The 12,977-nt window shown below is 41.4% G+C and overlaps 1 protein-coding gene and 1 long non-coding RNA gene across 7 annotated transcripts in view; one reads left to right on the top strand and one right to left on the bottom strand.

Moving 5' to 3' along the window:
* RBMS3 (RNA binding motif single stranded interacting protein 3) overlaps window positions 1–12,977 on the top strand; it is a gene marked incomplete at its 3' end in the record, with an annotated part of 775,525 nt that overhangs the window by 94,948 nt on the left and 667,600 nt on the right. For 2 of the 6 annotated variants that reach the window (XM_079947351.1, XM_079947352.1), the window contains exon 1: window positions 11,213–11,336. The exons of the other annotated variants lie outside the window; for them this stretch is intronic. In XM_079947351.1, coding sequence (XP_079803477.1) covers window positions 11,325–11,336 — 12 coding nt within the window. In that variant the 5' untranslated portion in view covers window positions 11,213–11,324. Of the gene's footprint in view, window positions 1–11,212; window positions 11,337–12,977 lie in introns of those variants that run through there. 6 annotated transcript variants of the gene reach the window in all.
* Window positions 537–12,977, bottom strand: part of LOC307199594 — a 660,078-nt gene continuing 647,637 nt past the window's right edge. Inside the window, exon 3 of the long non-coding RNA XR_013832093.1 lies at window positions 537–605. This is a non-coding gene — a long non-coding RNA (uncharacterized lncRNA). The remainder of the gene's footprint in view (window positions 606–12,977) is intronic.

The raw sequence follows: 12,977 nt of genomic DNA on the forward strand, positions 1-12,977 counted from the left end.
TACCCCGTCCATCTGTCTGGGTTTCCCCAGCAACTCTAGGCAGCTCCCAACAGAACACTAAAAACAGAATAAAACTTCAAACATTAAAAACTTCCCTAAACAGGGCTGCCTTCTGTTTGTATTTAAATATGTATTTTAAACACAAACCTAAAATGCATTCTAATCATAAAATATTATTTCACTGCATATTTTATCTCAGTGTACACATTTCTAAATATATCTAATTTTAAAATATACCTTTTTTTAAAAAAGAAAAGCAATTTTGTACTCTTTTCTCTTTTTTTGAGCTGCACATTTTATTACAAAATTTGGAGAAGTAAAAAAACCAAAGGATAGTTAACATTCCAATCTGCACAGTGGTTGGGGATGTGCATAGATGAGGTACAAACAATCCTTGTTTTGCCCGAGGGTTATTGTCAGGTGATGGTGTGGTTGCTCAAGAGCAAACAGGCAAGACTCCAACTTGTCTTTTCCAGGCTTTATTATCTGTACTTTATTATTACAGTGCAGAACATCACAAGTCCATGTCTGCTCAGTCGCTAGCAGAATCTGGGAGTGGGCGGTCCTTATACCTTCCCCAGCACAACAGTCGTGTGACCCCCATCCTTCTCCTCCTCTTTCTGCGCGCAAACCTACTGCACAACGTGGGTGCTGGCAAAGGGGGACTTGCCTCCCCTCCCCTTTGCTCAGGCTCGGTGTTGAGGCTCTCCCTAGCATCTTCTGATCCCTGCGCCCCTTCCCCACTGGAGGCGGGGCTTCCCTCCTCGCCAGAGGAAGAACTGCTTTGCAAGATCTTCGGAGGCTCCCTGTAACACAACTGCCCTTCCACCTCTCGCCTCTGAGCTGATGGCAGTTCCCTGACAGTTATGTTCCAGACCCCTGCACACATTGGTGGAGAGCATGTATGCCCGTTCTGCCCTGCCCCTTTTTGTGGTGTCTTTAAGACGTTTGGGGGCTACTTCCAGGTTCGACGCCATGCACGTGTGTGCAATTGCATGTCATTCGGACATGCCTAAATACGGCGTTGCCTGTGATTCTGTATTAGAACTAATAGAAACTGATTTCCTAAATCTTCTCTAGAGGTATGTTAGGCTGAGAGAGAGTGGCTTGCCCAAGTTCATCCTGTTAGTTCCATAGCTGAATGAGGATTTTATCCTGGACCATCCAGGTATTTGTCCAGCCCTCTAACCACTGCTACACCAGATTTGATATTGAGCCAGTCCCTATATCTGAGATTAACCTACCTCATAGGGTTTGGTTGTAAGAATTTTTGCAAGCTGCCTCAAGGAACATGGGAGGGTGGTTTAGAAATATTTCAAGCAAAACAATGTATATAAGCTGGCCTGTGCACTTGAGCTCGAAAGGCAAACCAGATGGTGTGTGTATGTGCTACACAGAGGTAAATGGCTCAACTGAGCCAAAAAACCAACATTTTCTATCTTCTGTCATTGGTTTTCTTTCATACTCGGTGTCCCTAGTCTATTTCCATTTGAGTGGCATTTTATCAGAGATAATCTAAAAGCATGGTTGTGAATGACATGCCTTCCTTTTGATTAATTGTTTCATTCATATATTATTGTTTTTTTGTACCGTTTGAGGCAGCCTAGATAGGGAGATAGCCCTGGGATGCTCACTATTGTGAATCTTAATCAGTAGGGAATTGACAAAAGTGACAGAGCTGAAAGAGATTTGTACTTATCAGCTGAGACTCCCACTCCAAAAAAACAATAATTTCTAAGCAGTGTCTGCAAAAACTTGTGCCTTATCACAGAGAAGTCACTGTAGTTAATTTTGGACCACAGAACCGATTAAGGCAGAAAATAAAACATTTAAAATATGTTTATTTCTCATTTGAACTTTTTTTAAAAATGGAAGTCCTAATTTAGCAGATATATGATTTCCCTCAAAGTAAATTTATCTTTGATTTATTTCCACCTCACTATTCCTAAACATCACAATTTTGATAAGTGAGGGGAAATCCCAGTATTGTGTTTGGCTATTTAATCTCAATTAGCTTCTCAGAGCTTTGTTTGTCTTTTTCTATCTAGGATAAACTTTACCTTGTAGTAGTTTTGTCTCATACCTGGTGCCAGGGAATAGCAGGAAATAGGAAAGAGTGACCAAAACAAAGGACACTGAAATGCTGTGGGCAAAATATGAAAGGAAGGAGAAACACAATATGGCATGTCCAAAATGGCTGGAGGCTTCTCACTCGTTTTACAGCTTCTAACATATCAGACTCATATAACAACATGTGGAAAATCATGGGGGAAAGACATCACTAAACATCACTAAAATATAATGTGCCAGTAACTGACATTAGGAAATTCGAGACTGGGGATAGGTTTGGTTCATATAAGAATGCTATATTTTTATACAACTTGTATGAAAAGACTGGGCCTCCTTCTTCCTCCCATGTAAAACATGCTCGCTGAGTGCAAGGGTGCTGATAGGGGGCTGCAGAAGGTAAATTACCTGTCTTGCCTAGAATCTTCTGGACCATGGGTAGGCAAACTAAGACCCGGGGGCCGGATCCGGCCCAGTCACCTTCTAAATCTGGCCCGCAGATGGTCTGGAAATCAGCGTGTTTTTACATGAGTAGAATGTGTCCTTTTAATTAAAATGCATCTCTGGGTTATTTTTTTTTTTAATAATTTTTTATTGAAATTTTAAAGGTTACATGAATAATAATAATAATAAAAAATTACAGCAGAAAAAACACCCAATAAGATAAAAAAAGAAAGCATAACAATACATAAAAACAAGTCCCATCAAAGAGAAAAAAAGAAAACAGACAAAAAAGAAAAAAAGATGCATACAGTCAAAAAAGAAAAGAAAAGGAACAAATCAAACCTTTACATAACTTACTTTCTTTAGCTTATTTCCTTGACCTCCTCACACCTCCCCTCTTTGTATTCTAATTCAGTTAGATATTTCAGCAAATCCTTCACCTTTGTTTTTATCCTAATATATTATCTTTATATACAATAATTTAACATTCTCTTCTTTTACCAATTAATCATTCATTTTTACTTTGCTTAATCTTATTTCTCCTTAAAATTAATAAATTTAAACTTAATCTCTTAAAACATTTCCCCTAGGGTCATAAAAAAACTCATTCCACGATTTTTCCATCTCTCATTATTATTATTTTTTTAAATCTCCATATATACCGTATTTTTTGCTCTATAACACGCACCTGACCATAACACGCACATCGTTTTTAGAGGAGGAAAACAAGGGAAAAAACATTCTGAATGAAACAGTGGATGTATCATTTTTGTGCTTCATGCTGTGGCCACAGACATGTGATCTGATGGTGAATTTGGGGTGACCCAATGCAAAAATCCTGAGAATCCCTGTGGATCCATGCTTTGTAACCACGTTTTTGCACCATTGCAGCCCCAGGCAACAGTGGGTGCGTGATTTTTTGGGGGCAGGCTGTAGCCATGGACATGCTATGTGCTCTGATGGTGAATTTGGGCTGACCCAATGCAAAGATCCTGAGGATCCATGTGGATCCATGTTTTGTAACCACGTTTTTGCACCATTGCAGCCCCAGGCAACAGTGGGTGCGTGATTTTTGGGGGGCAGGCTGTAGCCATGGACATGCTATGTGATCTGATGGTGAATTTGGGCTGACCCAATGCAAAGATCCTGAGGATCCATGTAGATCCATGCTTTTTAACCACATTTTTGCACCATTGCAGCCCCAGGCAACAGTGGGTGTGTGGTTTTTGGGGGGCAGGCTGTAGCCATGGACATGTTATGTGATCTGATGGTGAATTTGGGCTGACCCAATGCAAAGATCCTGAGGATCCATGTAGATCCATGCTTTTTAACCACATTTTAAGTGGGGAGGGAAGGAAAAACACAGAAGGGACAAAGAGCAGGAGAGGGGTGTGCAGAGAAGCAGCTGGCTAAGAATGCAGGAGAGGGGTAGGGAGGAAAGGAAGGCAAAAGTTTTCCCTCACCTACCCACCCAAGCCAGCCAGCTCGCGCTCTCTCTCTCTCTCTCTCTCCCTCCTGCATGTTTTCAGCTTTCCCCTCTACTTGCCTGGAGGGGAGGGGCTTTCCCTGCTCTTTGTTCCGTTTGAGCAAACACAGCAAGGAAACAGAGGTGGGTGGGCAGTAAGACCCTGAGGCAGAATGCCGGAAAGCAGCCGCTTCCTCTTTTCAAGTTTCCCTTCTAGGAGACGCACGATTTGATTTTTGCCTGCTTTTTTGCCTCCCCTCACACCAATTGGCTCCAGGGACCACACATTCGCTCAATAACACGCACAGACATTTCCCCTTCCTTTTTAGGAGAAAAAATCTGCGTGTTATAGAAGGAAAAATACGGTACACTTTAAATTCCCAATTTTCTTCCACCGTCTCCCCTCCCCGGTCTCGGCCCCTACCGTCAGTTCCATCAACCTCCCAACGTCCATCAACCTGGAGATCTTATATCCGAGGCTCTTAACTCTTCTTCACTTCCCTTTTGCCGGTCTTCTTGATAATCTTTGGTGATAAAAAACAGATCTCGGGGGAGCTCCAATCCAACGATGCTTATATTCCTTCTTGACAGATCTGCCAGATTTCCATAGTTAAGGCTAGGGCCCATGAAGTATTCCAAATCTTGTTTCACAATTCTTCCAAGTCCAAAGGCCCCAAAAGCTCCAATCTCCTCCTGGCTCAAATTCATATTCCAAAATTCATTTGATCCCTGCATAAGGGGATCTCTCCACCTTTCCTTTTCCAGATCAGGCCAGGCACCCATCTTAAAAAACTGGCTTCTCAGAATTACTGTCATATAAGGACTCAAATTGTAATCCTCCATTTGCCTCTTTAGGGTTAAGGTTCCCCCTTGTTTTGCTTTGTACTCAACAACAGCAACTTTCTCCTTCTCTAATTCATCAGTTTGTTCAGTTAAAAAGAATTCCTGTGCCGGGTTCTTGTCGACTTCTATGCTGATATCCACTTTTGTTCCCAAAAAATCAGTATTAGTAGCCATGGCATCTATCTGTTTATGCAGCTTTCCCAACAAATAGAATGTCCTATTCAGTACAGATGCTACTTCTTCCTTTATCGACATTCTTAAGATGTTCAAGGTCAAAACCAGTTTCTCACAGTCTTTATCTTTAGGCCAATTTCCCAGCTGCACTCTTGTAACAATGTCCCAAAATTCCTTCTAGAGGGAAACAGTCTCCATTTGTATCAATCCTTTCCAGCACAATTCCAAAAGTAAATTAGTAACAGTTTCCAGTTACTTTTTCTTCTTTTGTAAGTGCAGAAGCAGACAATAAAAACAATGTCTTTCTTTTAAAGCTAGCTGTCAAATTTGTCCTGTTTACCGTCAATGGACTTTTTGCAAGCCGTTCCCAGGTTCAGAGACATGACGCTTCGATTTTTATTTTTCACCTTCTCCTGCAAGTTCACTTGGTCAAAATTAATAGTTTCAATCAGTGGAATTTTAGTCCTTTACGTAAGACTTTCCCAAACCTTAGTTAACAACTACTTTGCTTCAGTCTATTTACAGAAAGGGAAGGTGGACTTCCTGTTTGGACCTTCCCCGTTCGGTGCCAAATTAAATTATTTGAAAGCTCAATTTCCCGTTCTACTCACGGGTTGTTGTTTAAAATCCAATTGTCCACAGGAAAAAAGTCAGCGCTTTCCGACAGCAGCAATGCGGCTTCGCTCCGTGAAATAAGCGGTCGATTCAAAGCACCGTGCCTCTCACCCCACGTCACTCCGGATTCCCGATACTGGGTCTCCCCGTGAGTAGGGGGGCGCTGAAGGTGCCAGCCGAATCCCAGGTTCACAGACTTCTTCCGTCTGTGATTTCTTAGGGTCTCCGCCTTCGCCGTGGTGGTCAGACCCTGTTTTTCACGGAGCCGGTTCCTCCCGATCGGAGGAGCTCCGCCATTGCCGGAGGCGCTAACCCGGAAGTCCCCCCTCTGGGTTATTTGTGGGGCCTGCCTGGTGTTTTTACATGAGTAGAAAGTGTGCTTTTATTTAAAATGCATCTCTGGTGTTTTTTTTGTGGGGCACAGGAATTCGTTCATTTCCCCCCCTTCAAAATATAGTCCAGTCCCCCACAAGGTCTGAGGGACAGTGGACCGGCCCCCTGCTGAAAAAGTTTGCTGACCCTTGCAGTCTGGACACTCGCCAGCAGAGGGAAACCACCTTTGCATATGTCTATCCTTTTCTGTTTTTCTTTTTTTTAAAAAAAATAATTTCCTTCCCATTTGGAACAATAGGGAATGGACTCCACCACTTCCAGGGGTGGGCATAGTTTTCTTCCAGGTTTGGGTGCATGTCAGGGGATTTTGGAGGGGGCGGGGATTTCGGAACCATGCTCTGCTCCTGCACACCCTTAATCTGCCCATGGACACCCTTCTTTTGTGCCCCTTGAGCCAGCATTTTGCATCTGGTCCCAACTAAAGTTCTAGCAAGCAAACAAATGAACAAGCAAAATCAGGAAGTTTGTATCAGAGATAAAAATGTGCAATCCATCAGTTTCATCCTCCACAGTACCCCGCCCTGTCCTGCAAAAAGTGCTCCAATTATATTGGTGTAGGAAACACAAGCTGATTTTCATGCCTCTTACCTGGTGGTGTATACCGATATGTTCTCATTTTAATAATAACAATAACAATAACAACAGCAACAGCAGCAGCAGCAGCAACAACAACAACAACAACAACAACAACAACAACAACAACAACAACAACAATAATTTATTATTTATACCCCGCCCATCTGGCTGAGTTTCCCCAGCCACTCTGGGCGGCTCCCAATCAAGTGTTAAAACAGTACAGCATTAAATATTAAAAACTTCCCTAAACAGGGCTGCCTTCAGATGTCTCTTAAAGATAAGATAGCTGCTTATTTCCTTCACATCTGAAGGGAGAGCGTTCCACAGGGCGGGCGCCACTACCGAGAAGGCCCTCTGTCTGGTTCCCTGTAACCTCACTTCTCGCAAAGAGGGAACCGCCAGAAGGCCCTCGGCTCTGGATCTCAGTGTCTGGGCTGAACGATGGGGGTGGAGACGCTCCCTCAGGTATACTGGGCCGAGGCCGTTTAGGGCTTTAAAGGTCAGCATCAACACTTTGAATTGTGCTCAGAAACGTACTGGGAGCCAATGCAGACTGTAGACCTGAGTATAGCAGGGGTTGGGGGACCTGTGTTTCCCTTTCCCCGCCCCCGCCCCCAGTATTGCTGGACTGCAACTCCCTTCATCTCTGACCATTGCCTATACTGGCTAGGACGGATGAGAGATGGAGTCCATCAAAATCTGGAGGGCTATGCACCTTTTACAATCCTGGAGTACGTGGGGGGGGGAGGTGAAACTTACAGAAAACAACAACCCACAATTGACTAAAAATTGCTTTAGTTTTCATTTTCAGATGAAGACATGGTGTATATTCGCAAAAGAACATTGCAGTGCTTATTCTACCCTGATCACTAAAAAAAGGTCCAGACCATTCAAACAACATGTTCCTACTGTCCATTCTATTCTGTTTTAATTAAAATTTCTTTTCTATCATCTGAAGTTGAAATGAGAAGTTATAGTCAGCTTGTTAAGATATTTTTGTCATTGAAATATGTGAATTATATACTAGACGTTGCAGCATCAGATTTACTTCATACAGAAGCCTGTATTTAGACTGACTTCTACCCCTGGTTCTGTTGCGATAAATAGATGTTGGCAATGCATGATAGATGTAAAGTGAATAATAATTTAATTGTCATTTTAGGGTTTTTTTAGAAACAGCTGTAAAATCCCAGAATGACAATTTTGCATCAAATAAATGAGGCTGATCATAGTTGTTACAAATTCAAATGTGATAAGAGCCAATTACTGAAAATTCACGTGATTGTTCAGAGCACTTAGATATATGACAGTTTAAGTAAACACTAGAGACTGAAACAACTCCATTAATTGTAGCTCTGCATTTCAGCACATTTCAGCACTGTCCCACTAATATTCACGTAGAGTATTTAGTAGGGAAGTAACTTAACCAGGCAACCTTTAATACAGGTATGAGGAATCTGTGTCGCTTCAGCTATGGGGACTCCAACTCGCATTGACCCCAGCCAGTATGGAATTATGGGAATTGTAATCAAAGAACAACTGGTGGTCAACACAGTTCCTACTCCTGACTTTAATGCATCACTTATGCTTAATAATGCTTAACATTTGATTTTCACACACACACACACACACGCACACACACATTTATATCCTGCTTTCTCCCAGTGCAGGACCCATGGCAGCTCACAACATAAATTAAAAAAGAGATACAGTTAAAAAAAAACAACTGATTGCTTTTTAATAAACATTTTTAAAAAGCAGTTATATAAGTCACCATACTAAATAAGCAGCAATGAATCAGTCACTGTCTCTGTTGTCTTTTTGGCAGCTACTGTTTCAACAAGCCTTTCAAAGTTGAGGTTTGTATTCTAATTGTTTTCAATATGTTTTTATTTTATTTTTTTGGCTTGTTGTTTACGCCCTGGACCCCTCTGGGAGGATGGGCTGGATAACAAGCAAGCAAGCAAGCAAACAAACAAACAAACAAATAAAATGGTGTTCAAAGCCCTTCACATTCATTATTGTCCTGCCGTCCTTACAACAATCCTGCAATGAAAGCCAGTATTATTATTGCCCTTGTTGCAGATGAGGGCTGAAGTTCAGACACAGTGGCTTGTCTAAGACCATCCAGGGAGCTAATGGCAGGGACAAGATATTAACAAAAAAAATTGTGCTTCTTAGCCAGTAGAGATGTCAGAGAATTCCAGCCCCCCCCCCGAAAAACAACAACAACACAGAAAAGGGAGCAGAAATTGTTGTTGTTTGCTTATTTGTCCATGTCTAGAACAAAAATCAATAAATGCCTTGTTTCCCAATTTGCTTGAGTTTCCTTTGCATTGAAATGAATGGTGTTCAATGACGTAACAACTACATTTTGCCATTAGATTGAGCGAAAAACAATTGGATAACTGGAAGAGAAAAAATGTTGAATCAAGGCCCTCTTTCGACACTGCCCTTTCAATCATTAAAAACACAGCATATTAATAATGAACATACAAAATCACTATGCCTGGGCCACTCTAATGATATGGAAAAGAAGGGCAATCTAGGCTTTCCCCAATGTCTTCACTACTAATTCCCTTACAAGCATACCCCATGACTGCCATGGCTCTGAAATCTCTGATAGCTCAATGGGCTGAGAGAAGTTACTTGTGGGCTCAAATATTTTTTTACGTGGCAGGGAATCCAGTCCCCTTTGAACAATTGAGTACAAATGTAGGTGTGATTGACACCTGAGCTAGAGCAGAGTCGGGTGATGCAGTGTCTCAGAATGCTGGAGCCGCTCTCTGATTGGCTACTATTCTGCCAGAGTTCTGGAGCTGCTCTCTGATTGGCTATCGAGAGTTCTAGCTGGAGTAGGGGTGGAGCCTGAACTTTGGGAGGGAAAATAAAAGGAGCAGTTTCTGAGAGAGAGAGTTCAGAAGGGGGTGAGTTGGTGAGTTGGTTCTGGTCTGTGCGCAACATCCACTCTGAGGAAAATACCTGCAGCTAGAGAAAGGAGTCTCTGAGCTTAGATTGGAAGACAGTGTTCAGTGTCATGGGAGAGTATTAACTGGGAGGCTGAGTTTGAGCAGGAGAAGTAGAAGCTGTGAGGTTACAGTCTACTTAGGTCTCATTTCAGTCAGGAGCTGAGAGATCTTTCAGAAAAAGAAGAATTTCAAACCAGTTAAGAGGGGTGTGGGGAGCCCCTGGTCTGTTACACTGCTAGAAGTACCTCAGGAGTGTGATTATTGAAAGGTTAGGTAACTGATGGAAAATAAGCACCTTGGTTAGGAACCAAAGTATTAAGCTGTGCATTGAGCTTGTTTAAGAACAAAAGCATCAAGCTGTATAAAACCTATACAACAAGTAAATTAAAGAACTGAAGCAAAATAAGTCCAAATGAGCTAAGTGTTTACCATCTAGTCTAGAAACCTGTAACATCTAACTGAAGCGTAAGCAACTAAGCTTGTTTAGAAGCCTGTAACATCTACTATATTCAGTATAAATAACTGTTTCCTGAAAGAATTTTATATCTCCTGACACAGTCTTTGTTTTATCAACTTCGTGCTGTAAAACAAACCTTTCTTATTTGTTCAAATTCTACCTGAGTCTCCCAAGTATCTAAGTTTGCCCTCACACAAAAACCAAAAGGTAATCCATGGTGGTTATTAAAGAGGATATATAGAAAAACCGCATGCAAAATAAAATACAGGGCAGAATGGAAATTGATGCTGTCTTACATCCTTATTAGCCAGCATCCTAAGCCATTTCTGCTGTATACCAGCTTCCCTACTTCTTGTGTATAAATATAGATTACTACACACACATTTCTGAATGCTTGTATTTCCCACTTCAGCGGAATTAACTGTTGTACAGTACAGTGGAATATAGACTATTTAGTAAAGTTTTCCCCAAATGTTTGCTCTAAAGGACATTTAGACCCTCTTGGCACCTTTTTCCCAACTTTTGGCTGAAGAGGGCAGCCTTTCATCATATTTTTGGAACTACCGTAATCTGAAATGGTTACTGTGCATTGTGAATATTTTTTGCACTTCACACTTTGTGCAGACTGGTGCATTTTGCTGTTATTGTTGGAAAAACAGCAACAGATTACTCGTCACAAAAATACTGTTTGATAGGAATTTTGTCCCTGAATCTAAAACGCAATGGTCATATGAAACAAACACATTTTTGTCTGCATATACACAGGGCAGGAACATGCTCTCGGTGGCTACCAGTCTTCCTCACTTTAATTCTTTTTTTTTAAATCCCTAAACTGCTCTGCAGTGTTCTTTCGGAAAGATTAGTCCAGTGCAGTGTCGCTACTGTCTATAGAGTTTTATGCTATGAGCTGCCTAGGGATTCTTCCTTGAAACTTTTCAAAGCACAAATCTGCGTCTTACGATACTTCTAGGACAAGACAAATGGCTACTCCACATTTGCAATTAGCATGATAGATTTAAGGGGCTCTTAGAAGAATTTACTGCTGAGATGCATTTCTGTCGTATTGCAGGGAGGGGTGCTTGAAGAAGTAAGAATGATAGATTTTCACTGTTATTGCTGCTGCAGTCCCTACATTGCATCACTTCTCCTGCAGTGACAGACAAATTTGAATGCCTGTCTAACCTTTCCCCATGTCATGATTTAGATTCTTTGACGGGCTTTGGAGAGAATAAGAATGAGCTATAGAAGGAGTGAACATTTCAGCAAAGGAATCCAGGACTTAGTCCACCAAGGAGCTTCCATTCCTTTGAATGGCGTCTGAATGAGAGGAAAGGTCAGCATATTGTGCCCAAAAAATATTTGGCAGTGAAACAAAGCTTCCATTTCCAATGTATTTAATGTCTCAGTTTATACCCTGCTATTCCACAGGTTCCTTGGGTTGTTTATATAGTGTTAAAATTGCAAGAAAAGAGCAGAATGTGAGAAGTCTGTTGAATATTAAGTTGCAGCTACTAAGTGCACCTTGCCTTTTTGCATCAGGGTGGGGGTGGAGGTGGGTGGTCTGGTCTGTAAATTAAAAATTACCAGTTGCTGGAAACCACAGGGACAAGGGTGCTGTTGTGTTCAAATCCTGTTTGCCAGTTTCTCATGGGCACCTGGTCAGCAACTGTGAGAACAGGATGTTGGACTAGATGGGCCATTGACCTGATGTTAAAATCATTTTGCAGGTTGTTGTTCAGATTAATTGAATGCCACAAGTGAATTGCATTATGTATAATTTTTAGGCTGCCCAATGAAACTGGATAGTGTAACTGTCCTGAAAAAAAAATCAGTTGGAATCCTAGAATCATAAAATTGTAGATTTGGAATCCTAGAATCGTAAAATTGTAGATTTGGAGGGTCATCTAGTCAAAACCCCCGCAATGCAGAAATCTCAACTAAAGCATCCGTGTCAGATGGCTACCCAAGCTCTGCTTTAAAATATGCACTGAAGGAGAGTCCACAACCTCCTGAGGGAGTCTACTCCACCGTCGAACAGCTCATACTGTCAGAAAGTTCTTCTTGATGTTTAGTTGGAATCTCCTTTCTTGTAACTTGAATCCGTTGATTCTGGTCTTATGCTCCGGAGTAGGGCTATCACTGTTTTGCTATCTTATTTTATATGAGGTTCTATTTATATTTGTAGCTTGCAAGGCAGATGGGAAAAGTTGTGGCCATATAAGCAAGTGTACTGGCCATGCGGCTCTGAGGAACAATCAGCAAGAATAGGTGGCATTGAAACTCATGGGAGTTAGTCACTTGCAATCCTATCCATGTCTACTCTGAAGTAAGTCCTGCTGAATTACTTCTGAGGAAACATGCATATTATTTCTTAACTGTGAACTTACCCCATGGATGCTTCTTTGTTTACCTGTTTAACGAGAGCCCATTAGAATTGTTGTAATGTGATCATTGCGGAGGCTCATGTAGCCAGTTGTGACAGTGTGGCAGTGTAGAAGATTATCTACTCAACCCTAAAATACATTTCATCATTGACCTTTAGCCACTCAGACGTGATCTAGAATTAATTTCATTGAAATACAGGAAGTTGCCTTATACCAAATCAGCCCTCATATCAAATCATTTGCCAATCTAGTAGAAATGGATGAATTCGTCAATTCCCGCCCCCAACCCAATGTGCAGTTCACCCCATATCCACACCGCATATACACCCCCAAAAAAAAATCTTCATGGAAACGTGTATGCATTTTAAAGCACATTTCCACCAATTCTTTCACACAATTTTACCTAGTTTTTGGAAGTACCGTTAACTACCCCTAGTATAATGTCGTTTTGGGACTTTATATTCACTAATATATGTGTTTTTGTGAACATTTTTGGGTAGGAAAATTGCATCAGAAAATTTGAAGAAGCATGAATGTCAAAGGATACCTCAGTTTCAGTTTGCTTATTGGTTTGGGAAGTGCAAATGAGA

This window comes from Podarcis cretensis (genome assembly GCF_951804945.1).
Source record: "Podarcis cretensis genome assembly, chromosome: 12".
NCBI classification, from domain to species: domain Eukaryota; kingdom Metazoa; phylum Chordata; class Lepidosauria; order Squamata; family Lacertidae; genus Podarcis; species Podarcis cretensis.